The following is a 14,397-nucleotide window of genomic DNA, read 5'->3' on the forward strand; positions in this document are numbered from 1 at the left end:
ATGATTATCGTTCTGGAAGGCAATTGCCTGCTCTTGAGTATATGAGATGTAGAAGAGGTGAACTTCAATGGATGAGAAAGTAGACAAGGGAAGCAAGGCAACAATAAACTACGCTCAGTATTTTGGTGTAGAGGGAACACACAGCACAGGCCATGGATGGGCTGCCTTAGGGAAAAATGTCTCCCGGAATAAAATTTGCCAAAGAGGAAACAAGAAGGTGATCCAGTTCCAAAGGCATATCTGTTTATTTGACTGTTTTCTCTTTCCAAGTGACAGTGCCTGCCAGATCTAGGATTCATGGAATTTTGGGAAACTACAGTCATGCATTGCTTAGTGACAGGGACATATTCTGAGAAATGCATCATTAGGCAATTTCATGGCTGTGGGAATATCATAGAGTGTACTTACAGAAACTCAGATGGCACAGCCTACTACACATGTAGGCTACATGGTATAGCCTACTGCTCCTAGGCTAAAACCTATATAGCATGTTACTGTACTGAATACTGTAATCAACTGTAACACAATGGTAAGTATTTGGGTATCTAAACATATCTAAACATAGAACAGGTAAGTCAAAATACAATATAAAAGATAAAAAAAAATACATCTGTATAGGGCACTTACCATGAAAAGAGCTTGTAGGACTGGAAGTTGCCCTGCATGAGTGAGTGAGTGGTGAGTGAATGTGAAGGCCTAGGACACAACTGTACACTACTTTAGACTTATAAACCCTGTACACTTAGGATACACTAAATGTATTAAAAAATTTTTTCAGCTACTTGAGAGGCTAAGGCAGGAGGATCACTTGAGTCCTATAGTTTGAGGTTGCAGTGAGCTATGATGATGCCAACTGCATTCTAGCCCAGAAAACAGAGTGAGACTGTCTCAAAAAAAAAAAAAAAAAAAAGAAAAAAAAAAAACAAAGAAAAAAAAAATGGATGCTTTAGATCTGTAACCTTAGAAGAATCTTATACTTTAGGAGGGGAGATAAGACATATGCAGAAATAATATTGTGCTTGACCCGTCTGGGGCCCCCAATAAGTATTTGTTCAATGAATGAATGTAAGTAATATAAAAGTGTCTCAAAATAATCGCCCTTGTTTCAGAGACCCAGAGATTGAGAGGCTCCCTGAGGTAGTGGTTTTCAATAACACAGATCTCATTTCATGTTGACTTGATCATTTTAGAGCTGTGTAACTAAGTGACTCTGGGCAGGTTATGTAATCTGAATTTTTATTTCCTAATCTGCAAAGTGGAGATATTGCCTTCCACTTCACTGTATTGTCATGATGATAAGGCACGTGAAGTTCGCCACATAGAAGGCGCTCAGTAAAAAGTAGCAAGTATTATTAAATTTGATTATGATTAAATACACATTAGCCATTTCTACAATTAACTGGGCTGTAGTTACATAAAAACACTTCTTGCAAACGCACTTAATGACTCGTCGAGACGGAAAGATCACTGCTTTCATCAGGTCAGGAGACATTAGCATTCTTCATTCAGAACGGTTTGATAAAGCGGAGTGTGATGCAATGGTCCAAGATTCACCAGCACGACTGAACTGAGGGGCTTGTCCTTAAGGCCCTCCCAACCGCTTTTCGAGTCCTGCTGACTGCAGTCTCCCACCAAGCCTCCCACTGGCCCGGCAGCAGCTCGGCCTTCTACACATCAAACTACGTTTACTAACTCCTACTACATGCAGAGCACCGTACCAGGAGCTGGAAGTGGCCTGCGGCACAGATCTCTTTCCTTTTACTGTACTGTAGTGAGGGAACTACGTCCTCTTACCTGAGGGACTGCTGAACTGGCTCGCATGCATTCACCCCTACTCCCAGGACTAAAAGGGTATCCTCAGATCCCCACCCAAACAGGGATATCAGCACCCCCACTTCTCCCGGGACAAGGAGCAAAGCCCACTGGGACATTGACCTTTCACCTCTCCTGCCTTACCTCAGCTCACCAATTTTGACGCTAGCAAATGAAGCGACGAAGAGAGCTGGAAGGCGGGACTTAGTGTTGCCTGATCCACGCCTATTGGACGGCTCCGGCGCCGGGGGGCGGGCCGCTTGAGCGAGCTGGCGCCCCTCCCTCGGTGGGCGGAGAGAAGCATAGTCTGCGCCTGCGTGCTCGGAGGCGGCGGAAGTGGCAGAGGCGGCTACGCGTGCGTGGTGGGTGGAGCGCGGCTCTTCTACCTTCTTTGCTAACCCAGACCTTGCCAGCCTTGCTCATTCGGTGTGGTGCTGCTGGTGTTTCACCGCCTCGTCGCGGAGAGTCGCTGCCGAGTGGGCGCTCGGTTTTCGGGTCGTCATGGCTGGTTACGAATACGTGAGCCCGGAGCAGCTGGCTGGCTTTGATAAGTACAAGGTAGCGCGGGGCCGGCGGACGCCCCTCTCCCTGGTCCCAGCCTCGCCCAGGAGGCTGAGGGGCCAGCGCGGTCCGTGTCACCTTGTGCCGCGTGGCTGCGGGCGGGCGTTTCTCCCGGGGTGCTGCGAGTCCTGGGGATTCGGGGTCGGGGAGCGTGGGAACACCCTAGGCCCGACTCGGGTACCCTGCCGGGAGGTTTTCTTTTCCTTAGGAGAGCGCTGGACGATAATGCAGCGAGAGAATTCCCTTCCTTTTTAAAACGTATTATTTATTATTAGTTTTTAGTCCCCCGAAAAGATGCAGTTTCTTCTGTAGTGTCTTGATTGTCTTCATTTTAATGAAGTTTCTTACTCACTTTTCTTGCATACAACTTCAGAGACGGAGATGATCATTTGGCAGCTGAGGCCCCGGGAGGAGTGACTTACTGAGGCATAGTGCTGATGCACTCCACTTCTCGCAGTGAAGAGGCTTCCCCAGCAATAGCTGTGGCGCTGGGGCTACCAGATGAAATAAATTTATATAGGAAGGAATTGTGTAGTGGAAAGAGCGCGGGCTTGAGTACATATAAATCTGATACCAAGCTCAAATTAATTTATTTCACCTTGGGCAAGTCATTTTAACCCCACTCAGCCCCTCTTTTAAACTAGGAATAAGAGTTTCTAGGGGGCAAAATGATTGCAAGGATTTGGGAGGCGCCTGGCACATATGGGCCCCCAGAAAATGCTGGTTATCAACTTTCTTCCAAATCTGGTTCTCCTCTGCTATTCCCTTACCAGTGAATGACTCCACTAACCATCCAGTCGCCCAAGCCTGAAATATGGGCCTTAACCCTTCATCTTTGTTACCTGTTCATCTGCACATCTTAGCTTAAATGTTGCTTCCTCACAGAAGCCTTCCCTAAGCACCCCTTTTCCCCATAAGTGTGCTCCTTTCGTTTATGGAATTGCTGCTTTAGTGTATTTCCCCATTAGAATATAATGCCCAAGTGATTAGGTTAGTCTTCTGGACCACTGTGGCCTACGCACAGTGCTATGTGCATACTACTAGGCAGGCAATAAATGTTTGTGGAATGAATGAATAACTGCAAAAAATAATCATAGATTTTGTTTATCTGGAATTGAAAAAACTGTAAGGGACCTTAAGAAGGTCAGATAGGCCTGGCACGGTGGTTCATGCCTGTAATCCTAGCACTCTGGGAGGCCGAGGTGGGTGGATCGCTTGAGGTCAGGAGTTCGAGACCAGCCTGAGCAAGAGTGAGACCCCCCCCCCCCTACTAAAAAAAAATAGAAAGAGATGATCTGGCCAACTAAAAATATACATAGAAAAAAAAAATTAGCCGGGCATGGTGGTGCATGCCTGTAGTCCCAGGTACTTGGGAGGCTGAGGCACTAGGATCGCTTAAGCCCAGGAGTTTGAGGTTGCTGTGAGCTAGGCTGATGCCCCGGCACTCACTCCAACCCGGGCAACAGAGCGAGACTCTGTCTCAAAAAAAAAAAGAAGGTCAGATAGTATGTTTCTCTGCTTTCAAGCAATGTTGTGCCATACTGTTGTGAACTGAGGTAATAACTTGTCTTAAGATTTTAAGTGGAAAGAGGTTCCAAAGCCTTCTTACTAAGACCAGGGCTTTACAACTTTCATTTCAGAAGACCGTTAACCCAGATACCTCCTGTTTTGTCTTAAGCTCTACCCCCTTTTTGTTATTTGTTCAGCACAGTAAATATTGACATATAAAACATTTTCTTCCTTATTTGGATCTGACTTTCTAAGTGCCAGTAGAATAACTGTTTCATTCGTATTGGTGTCTGTAACAGGGAATCTCCTTTTTCTTATTTGCAATCTTCCCTAGATTTACATTTTCAACTACATAAGTGTCCTAATTTACCAGAAATCTCACTGTAATTTTCTATTCTGATCTTTTTCCCTATTTCATTATCTGACTCAGTTCCTGTGTCTGACTGTAGATTTCCTATCATCCTGGAAAACAAAGGTCAATTTAGCAAGTGTCCAATGTCCACTAAAATACAATGTGTTAATATTATTTTAGTTATAATGAGGCTTCCTTGAAATAAAAGGAGCACAAATTTATAACCTAAAATTCTTTTAGTAGAGGGTTCTTTACTCAATACTTCATTCATATTAAAAATATGAATTTAGGAGTATCCAGAGGAAAAATCCATGTGGATTTTGCTGTAATGTGAATTGCACCTAGAGATATTTTCTTCCTGTCATTGCGTTCCCCTTGTGTTGTCTTCAGATACTGAGTGTTTTATAAATGCTTATTGAATTAAAGCAGCCTTTTTTTTCTTCACAAATGGATAAGGACTCAAAACACTCAAAAGATTTTTATTCCTTGACCCTTTATAATAGAGCAAAGAGACGTAAAGGAAAACTGATACTATAAAAACAACTAGTGGAAAAATTACTTTTGAACTAGTTTAATTTCTGTATCTTCCCTAGAGGTAAATCTGAGAGCCACAGTTGGAAACCTTGCAGTTATGCAGAATAACCCCTGGAAGGGGTGCACACACATTACCCCTGGAGTGGTAATTAGGTTTCTGTAGTAAGAAACTATAAGACAATTGATGTTCAGTACAGAAGAAAGCATGGAATGGATTCTATGTTGTATATTCTCATAACACTTGCATTCTCTGTTGTGTTACTTAACACGATTTTATGAAACAGTTGTGTAATTATTATAGTTGAATGTCTGCTTTCTCTGTTAGGACACGAGTTTTGGGAGCACAGGGCCTATAGCCATCTTGTTCAATATGACCGAGATCTAGCACAGTACCATGAACAGGAAGTGCTTTATGAATATTGAAGGAATGAAAGGATTATAAAGATTATAAACCATTTTGGAAGTACGGTAGAAGGAGCTGTACATCTGGGAATTGGAAGGATGCTTTTTCTGTTTTGTATGTGGAGATGTCAGGTGTTTAACTATCATTGTTCTCTGTTGCTTATTAACTAGTGTGACTTTAGACAGTTATGTTGAGGGATTTCAACCTCATGAGGCTTATCATTCCACCCCTCTACCTATCCTTTCTTTTGAACAGGTCTTTGTAGTTCAGGGATTTTTCCCACTTATCTAAGGATGAAACTGCTATTGTGGTTTGCGTGATCTGACCTAAGGAAGGCATAGATTTATATTTTTTTATTTTAATTTTAATTTTTTAAGACAGTGTCTTGCTCTGTTTCCTGTGCTAGAATGCAGTGGCCCGATTGTAGTTCACTACCAACCTCAAACTCCTGGGCTCAAGTGATGCCCTTGCCAGACTCTCGAGTAGCTAGGACTACAGGCACATGCTACCACACCTGGCTAATTTTTAAATTTTTTTGTAGAGGTGAGGTTTTGTTGTGCTGCTCAGGTTATTCTGAACTCCTGGCCTCAAGCCAGCCTCGATCCTCCCACCTTGGCCTCCAAATTGCTAGGATTACTGGTTTGAACCACAGCCCCAGGCCAGCATAGTTTTAATTGATAGTGTAGCAGCTAGTTTCAAATTGTATCATTTTGCTTCAAAGAGGAAATGTTCTGTGAAATACCTTGTTTGGTTTCAGGAATATAATTTCATGATGAATTGGTTTCTGCTCTTATGGTAGTTAATTAATTTGACTGTGAACAATGACCTGATTGCATGAATTGTGATAATTCTGAATTTATTAGTATTACAATTAAGAAGTTTTAAAGAGAGTGTTTGCATCTTGATGGCAATGCTGAAGAACTAGAATATGGCCTCTAACCTTACTGGTTCATGCAATCTGTCTGTTTATTTAACAAGCATTTATTGAGGTCTGCTCGGTGTCAGGCATAGCACTGGGGCTGCAGAATTAAGCTAAGCTGAAATTCCTGCTTTCAAAGAACTCAGTTTGGTGGCATATGGACATGTAAATAAAACAGTTACAAATAGTTAATAAGTGCAGTTAGGTAAATGCTGGTGCTATGGGAGAGGAAAGGAGGCAGCTTCCAGGGAGTGGGGTTTAGAGTTGAGAAAGGCTTCAGAGGGTATGGAGATACAGGCAGAGCTCACCTTAGAAAGATGAAGGCTGAGAAGGCCCCAATACAGATGCTTCTGCATTTATGATGGGGTTATGTTGTAGACAAACCCACCATAAGTCAAAAATGCATTTAATACATAGCTTAGCTTACCCTACCTTAAACATGCGCAAGAACACTTACATTAATAAGCCTACAGTTGGGCAAAATCATCTGGCAACACAGTACACTATAGAGAATCGGTTGTTTACCCTTGTGGTGATGTGGCTGACTGGGAGTTGAGGTCACTGCTGCTGCCACCCAGCATCTCGAGAGAATATTGTACTAGTTTTTACAGAATGCATGTGGTTTTCACACCATTGTAAAGTCAAAAAATCGTAAGTGAAGCCATCGTAAGTTGAAACAAGTTTGTATTACCAGGTTAAGAGGGGAGAAAAGGCATTACACAACAAGAGAGCAATGGAGTGCAAAGAGATGGAGGCCGGAGAGAGTATTTTCTGGGAATCACAAGAAGTTAGATAAGGTATTGAGGCTTAATGGTGAAGTGGCAGGAGTTGAGACTGGAGAGGGAGGTGTGGCCCTGTCAGAGGGTGATGATTTGTTATAAAGGACTTCTGGGTTGACCCTGTAGATCACTGTGTGGTTCAAGGACCATTGGCATCAGAATCACTTCAGGAAGGTATTTAACTAACAAATTCCTAGGCCCTCTTTGGGAGATTCAGATTGAATAGATTGCTGTTAATCTGCATGTTAAATAAATATCAAGTGATTCTTAGGCACATTGTAATGCTGTAAGTTTTGGGGAGCCACTAAAGAATTTTCAGTAGGATCAGATTTGAGTTGTAGGAAGCTCACCCTGGCAGCTTGTAGAAGAAGGATGGTGGCAGGAGTGATCTGGAGACCTTTTAGGATGCTCCTGCATAAAACTAAGTAAGAAATGTTGAAGACCTGAACTAAGGTGGTGGGAATAGAAAGGAAGGAGTAGCAATTCTAAAGATAGGGGTCAAAACTGGCTAATCCACACACTGAATTTGGCCAGCAGATATATTTAATTTGGCCCACACTTACTTTGTTTCAAAAATTAGTATCTTCCCCATGAAGATCCAGATTGCTGGATCCTCTTGATAAACCAGAATATTGGACAACACTGCCCTGAACTTCGTCTTGACAAGAATCAGCTGAAGCTGAGTAGTGTTTGACCTCGTTAAGAAAGGTATTTGTTCTCTAGTTTGCGGTTTTGCTACCAGTCCATATGTTTCATGTAGGTCTGCTTTGTTCAGTTTGCCTGCCTCATCCCTGTGATCCTTGATTTAAGACTTAAGATTGGCTGAGTGTGGTGGCTCATGCCTGTAATCCTAGCGCTCTGGAAGGCTGAGGCAGGAGGATCTCTTGAGGTCAGGAGTTCGAGACCAGCCTGAGCAAGAGCAAGACCCCTGTCTCTACTAAAAATAGAAAAATTAGCTGGGCATTGTGGTGCATACCTGTAGTCCCAGCTACTCAGGAGGCTGAAGCAGGAGGATTGCTTGAGCCCAGGAGTCTGAGGTTGCAGTGAGCTGCAGTGACGCCACTGCACTCTATCTGGGATGGGTAACAGAGTGAGACTCTGTCTCAAAAAAAAAAAAACAAACAAAAAACAAACCAAACCACCTAAGATTGACAGAACATCATAACGGACTAGCTGGAGGTAGTATAGGGGCCACACAAAAGATGAGGAAGAGTCTGGGATGACTCAGGTTCTGGTAGGATGACTGGGTGGATAGAGGTGGCACGCACTGAGGCAGGGTTTTGTGAAGGCTTATATTGTAATGCTTTTTTTTTTTTTTCCTTTTTTTAAACAATCTTTTGCTTGGGCACTTCTGGTGGATGGGGCCCCTTGAAGGTGTGGTTTGTAGACTTGGAATTAAAATAAAGAATACTTCTTGTAAAGAAATATTATTTGTGAATATGTTATCCCCTATTGGAGGAAATTTCTGTAATTCTTTCAAAGATTAGAACACTTTTCCTTTTGAGCCACAATAGAAACAGCATGAGAAATTCTTGATCTTTTGATTTTCATTTATTATGACTACAAGCTGACTGCAATACAGTATGTAATTATGGCATTATGTGGATGTGTTACAGTTAATTGAAGCATAACTTATCTTGAGTTGTACCTTGATCAACCTGACTAGATTTGGGGAACTGCTCTCTCTTCCCTGGAAGTGCATTAATAAGGCTTGAAAAATATTCTAGTGGTCTTAGTGACTTACAGATGTCTCGTAGAAAGAATTATTTTTGCAGTTGGCAGAGACAGAGGAGTCTTTCTGAAGGCGTGAGAGAGGGATGGGTGGGAAACTTCTGCAGAGTAACGGGGAGAAACAGATTCAGTGGTTGGAAGATGGTTAGAACATTTTTAGGTGCTATTTGGAGGAAACATCTTGAATTGGATCTTTTACTACCTTCTGAAATATCAGTTCACTGATGATGGCTTGTTTCTTTAACTGCTGTAATGGTTAAATGTTAAGAACTTCTGGCCAGGCACGGTGGCTCCTTCTTGTAATCCCAGCACTTTTGGGAGGCCTAGGACGGAGGATCGCTTGAGGCCAGGAGTTTGAGACAAGCCTGGGCAACACAGCAAGACCTCATCTCTGAAAAAAAAAAAATTAGCTGGGTGTGGTGGCACACCTGTAGTGCCAGCTACCCCAGAGCCTGAGGCAGGAGGATTTCAAGTTCCTTCACTAAATTACCTCTCCTTTTGTCTCATCTTCACATCTCTTGTTAGAGCTTACATATTGAAGTCTAGTAAGCAAACCTGTTTGTCATCATGACTTGCTTGTATGTGTCTCATTGCTCTAAGTCTCCTTTCAGGCTTCTCTCACCAGCTTCTTCTCTCTGACTTGTTAGCAGATATAAAGGCAATATTCACTGAAATGAGATCTCATTGCTCACTGAATCATGTTCCCTGTGGGTGTAGTTCTTAAAGTCCTGTATTGATAAAAGTACTTTAAGAAACTTTTTATTTCTGTCCTAGGGTTAATGTAACTCCCTTTTGTGCATTTTATGGGTAGATTTGGAGTTTACCTATCTTAGTAGATTGTTGGTAGTATGATGCCTTGCATTTAGTAGGTATTTAGTGAGTTCTTGCTGAATTTTATTATACTTTGCTTCTTGCTTAAAATGCAGTATTTCAAGTCACCATAAAGAGATAATAGGTGTTGACCACTAAACTGTTGGTGGTTTATCCTTCAGCTCAGAAGTTGAGGGAATTTCATTAATGTTTATTTTCACCAGACCTGTAGTCATCAGAATTGCCTGGAGGGTTTGTTAAGAGATTGCTGGTCCCACTCTATGTCTGGATTCTGTAGATCTGGGTTGAGCCCAAGAATTTGCATCCAGTTTGGTGACTCCACTTTGAGAACCACTGTGTCAAAGAAATAGCAATTGTTGAATAATTCTGAAAAGTAATTATTGACCTAAAAGGAAGAAGCTGAGGCAAAATTAACATAAGTAGAGAGTTTATTTGGCCAAGCATGAGGATTGTAACCCCGAGCATGTAGATACAAGTTGTTCTGAATGTACACTCGGATCAGCAGCAGTTACAAGTGGATTCTTAAGGGAAAAGAAGAGGCAGTTCTTGAGTTGTTTACCAGGAATTACATTAAAATAACCTAAGCTATTGATTATGTTTGCATGAAGATAATGAGTGAGGCAGCTAGTCTGGAACAAAATCACTTTAAACAATTTCCCCCAAGCATGGGTGTGGTGGATGGGGAGTTAGGTGGGTGGGGACATCACTGAAGTCCCTTACTAATCTGGTCTCTGGGCCTGATAAATTTTGCATATCTCACAAGCTCAGACTGCTCTGAGCTTTTTTTCTTTCCTCATAGTTAATAAAACTAAGAAACGAACATAAGAGAGTAAGAAGTTATATTACTGCAATGTTTATATGTTGGTGCTCAAACATCAGGTAGTCAACTGGTTTCCCTGAGCATCACCTAAGTGCACATTTGGGAATAACATCAATTGGATATCGGACAGAGGTGGGGGCTGGGGGGAAGGGATGGGTGTATACCTACTTGATGAGTACGATGCGCACTGTCTGGGGAGTGGACGCGCTTGAAGTTCTGACTGGGGGCGATGGGAGGGAGGGGATGGGTGCATACCTACGTGATGAGTGCGATGAGCACTGTCTAGGGAATGGGCACGCTTGAAGCTCAGACTCTGGGGGATGGGGGGGCATGGGCAATATATATAACCTGAACTTTTGTACCCCCATAATGAGCTGAAAAAAATATATAAATTATTATTAAAATATAAATTTTGTGAACTAGAAATAAAAAAAAAGACATCTCTCTGGTGAGAAGATGATGATTAGTGTTTTCAGAATTGTGTATTAGTTTTCTATTGCTGATTAACAAATTAGCACAGAGTTGGTATTGTAAAACAGTACACATTTATTATCTCGCAGTTTCTATGGGTCTGGAGGCTGGGCATTGATTAGCTGGTTTCTCTGCTCAAGATCTCACCAGGCCACAGTTAAGGTGTCAGCCAGGCTGCATTCCCCTTCAGAGCTTGGGGTCCTCTTCCAGAGAGAGTTCGTGTCATTGCTATTTGCTTCTTGAAGGTCAGCAGGAGACTCTTCTCCAAACTGCTAAGATGGAGTCTTATGTGACAAAATATAGTTATGGAAGTGACATCTCACCTCCTTTGCCATATTATGTGTCCTAGTCAAGGCAGTGACATCTATCACCTTTGCTATATTCTGTTGGTTCTACTCTCAAGGGAGTGGAATGAACCATCAAGGCAGGGGAATGATTACACATGGGTGTGACTCATTGGGGGTCATCTTAGGATGTGTCTGCCACGTATTGGAAGACAGAAAAATGTGTATTGGAAGATGTGAGAACACCGATTTCAGTACATTGGGTCTAGGTAGCTCATGGTTGTACTTGAGCTGGGACAGGGTAGTCTGGTTTAAAACAAAATGATCATTTTCATAGAAGGACTCAGAGATGGCATGATTTTTATTGGACTCAGGAATGATTTACATTTTAGACCTTCCTATGTATTAACTTTGTTAATATCTGAATTTTATGGCCTCTTGTTTGTGAAATGGGAAGGGATAATCTACCTATTCCCTTATGTCTGATAAGGAACAGGTTTAATTATCCTTTAGAAACTATAAAACATGGAATTTTAATAGGAGAAGAGTAAGAGAAACTTACCATTGTGAAGTCAAAAGTTGCTTTGGACTAGATCCTGGGGCAAAATAGATTTGGTGAAGGGACTGACACTTCCTCTCATCACTGACAGATTAGTTCTATACTACTACTTAAGTAAATATGCAAAATAGTGCGTGCATTTATTTGTTTATATGTGCAAACATTCAGATATGTTTATTGAGCTACTTTGTACCAGAAGCAGAAAGGATCAGGTTGGGAAGGTTTCTCCATACTGTCAACCCTTTCTTTATAACCCAGGGCTTAGTGAGTCCCACATTTGTATGTGAACAGCATCTCTTTTGACTTCCTTGATATTTGTTGAATGAATAACAATTTTTAATAATTGGGATCTCTTGTTTTATGTGTTTTGTTTTGTCTTTGTTTTTCAGAAAGGGCCTTGGTGTGTTATCCTGGCCAGAGTGCAGTGGTGTCATTGTAGCTCACTGCAACCTCAAACTCCTGGGCTGAAGTGATCCTTCTGCCTCAACCTCCTAAAGTAGCTGGGACTACATAAGTTAGCCAGATGGAAGTAAAACTGGCCCAGAGGAGTGGAATACCGTTGCTAAAGAACTCTGCTCCAGGAGTGGTAGAACACATATTGTTCACATATGTGAACCAGAATGTTCACAAGTGTGAACCACAATGGATTCTGGCCTTATAAAGACTTACACCTAAATGTGATTGAGTCATGAGACCTGTCAGCAAGGGACTGACCCCAGTACCACACCAGGATCATACTAGACATTGAGCTTCATCGTAGAGGGGGGAGGGGAAAAAATAGAGTTGACATTTCTTTTTTTCTCTGATGAGTTCTTAAGAGAGGTTGATAATGAGTGTTTATTTCATTATGTCTAGAAAGGTGATATGAGCAATAAATATAATTTATACAGTGAACTCATTTGTGAACTATCTTGCTTTTTACTCAAAAAACAAAACAGCCACAAATGATTTTGAACTCAAGAATTTTGGAAACAATTTTAAAAAATCAGAAATGTCATTTTGAGTTTGCTTACATCTGAAATGATTTGATTAACAATATGCAGTTTATGAACTATTATTTTTACTCAAGCCACATTTTATGTATTTCCACAGTTAACTAAATATGTTTTTATAAATATTAAGTTTATATTTCAGATAGGTAAGCACAGGCCTTGTGTTAAAAATCATTTGATAGTAAAAGTTCTGTTCCAATGCCTTATATTGATTGGAAGTCAAAGCAGGGGAAATCTGCTTATTATGGATAATAGAGCATTACTTGGGACAGTGGTCTCAGTGTGATTAATAAGTTATCCAAAACTCAGTATTTAGTGCAGGTGTGTCAGTCCAGTTTTCTTACCAGTACACAGAGGGGATTTAAGTACAGTACCTGTATCAAGGAAATACTTTTAAGTCTAAGGAGGTGGTTTCACAGCTTTCCTTATATTAGAGCCAAGTTCCTTCCAAAATTAAGGGGGTTGGGGAGACTCACATTTCTAATGTCTGTCTCAAAAATAGGCACTTTACAGCATATTTTGTGAGTATTTTAGAAGTCATTGTACTGCTTCTAGTCTAAATACATTGTCACTTGCCTGAGGAACTATTAACAGTTTTTAACTGGTCTCTCCATTTGTACTTTTGTCCCCCTCTGGTCCATTTTCTATACTTTTAGACTGATCATTTAAAAATACAAAGTCAGAATGATCCTTTAAAAATATTAAATATAGAATGTGTGTATATATGTATATGTGTGTGTAAAATATATGCACATTGTGCTTAGAATAAAATCCAGCTCATTGTGGTCCTGCTGGGTGGTATCTGATCACCTTTCCAATCTTATTTCATATCACTCTTCCTTCCTTACTGAGCTGTAACTACGTTGGCCTTCCTTCAGTATTTCAAATATTTCTAGCTTTATGGTCTTTGTACATTTTGTTGTTCTCCCTGCCTAGAAGGTATTTCTTGGCATGTGACCCCCTACCCCCAACACACAAATGCAGTCACATATAGTCATTGTTCTCTCTTTTTCTTTTTAAGTATAAATTATGTAAAATAATACTTTAAAATCTTAAGTATATAATTTAATGAATTTTTCATATGTATATTCCCATGCAGCTACCACCCAGATCATGATAGGGAATTACTGGAATTACTTCTAGCACCTCAGAAGGTCCGTCCCCATTTGGTCCCTCTCACCAAACTACTATTATGACTTCTTTTGCCATAAATGAATTGTCTATTTTTGAACTTCATATAAATGGAATCCTTAAAAGCATGATCTCTTTAATGTCTGGCTTTTTTCACTCACTATTATGTCTCGTACATACATTCTTTACCTAACTATCTTCTCATCTTCTAGGACTCAGCTTAAACGTGTCCTCTTTAGAGAAGCATCTTTGACCACTCTGGCTAGGTATACTCCCTGCCCCACTTGTCCACTTCCTTTTGTCCGGGATGGCAGGGGGTGGTTAGACATGCACTGGTGTGTTGGATTAGATATCCTAATCTGAGCTCTGTTACGGTTCTGAGGGTCTTGCCTTGGAAAGATTCTCTCAAACTCAGACTGTGGTCCTCAAGCCATTTCCAGGGCACTAATTTAGCCTGGATTTATAGATTGTAGAGCCAGGCAAGTCACGGTAGGTCTTAACTGGATCACTGGATTCTCGTTTCCTGCTATATGCCAAAACATCATTCCAATGGAAAATAAAAATATTAATACATTTGACAAGCATTAATAAATAAAATCTAGTTTAACACCTTTAAAAGTTTGTATGACAAGCATTAATAAATAAAATCTAGTTTAACACCTTTAAAAGTTTGTAGTTTGTTGATTTTTTTTCATGCATGTGTAGGATT

General features: G+C 41.0%; 2 protein-coding genes across 3 annotated transcripts in view; one reads left to right on the forward strand and one right to left on the reverse strand.

Annotated features, from left to right (window-relative positions):
- ADGRF3 (adhesion G protein-coupled receptor F3) overlaps positions 1-2,315 on the reverse strand; it is a 34,915-nt gene extending 32,600 nt beyond the window's left edge. The window contains 1 exon segment of the mRNA XM_045549209.1: positions 2,199-2,315. Coding sequence (XP_045405165.1) covers positions 2,199-2,315 — 117 coding nt within the window.
- SELENOI (selenoprotein I) overlaps positions 2,157-14,397 on the forward strand; it is a 40,029-nt gene continuing 27,788 nt past the window's right edge. For both annotated transcript variants that reach the window (XM_045549204.1, XM_045549205.1), the window contains exon 1: positions 2,157-2,370. In XM_045549204.1, coding sequence (XP_045405160.1) covers positions 2,314-2,370 — 57 coding nt within the window. In that variant the 5' untranslated portion in view covers positions 2,157-2,313. The remainder of the gene's footprint in view (positions 2,371-14,397) is intronic.

Source organism: Lemur catta, chromosome 4 (assembly GCF_020740605.2).
Source record: "Lemur catta isolate mLemCat1 chromosome 4, mLemCat1.pri, whole genome shotgun sequence".
Classification (NCBI taxonomy): Eukaryota; Metazoa; Chordata; class Mammalia; order Primates; family Lemuridae; genus Lemur; species Lemur catta.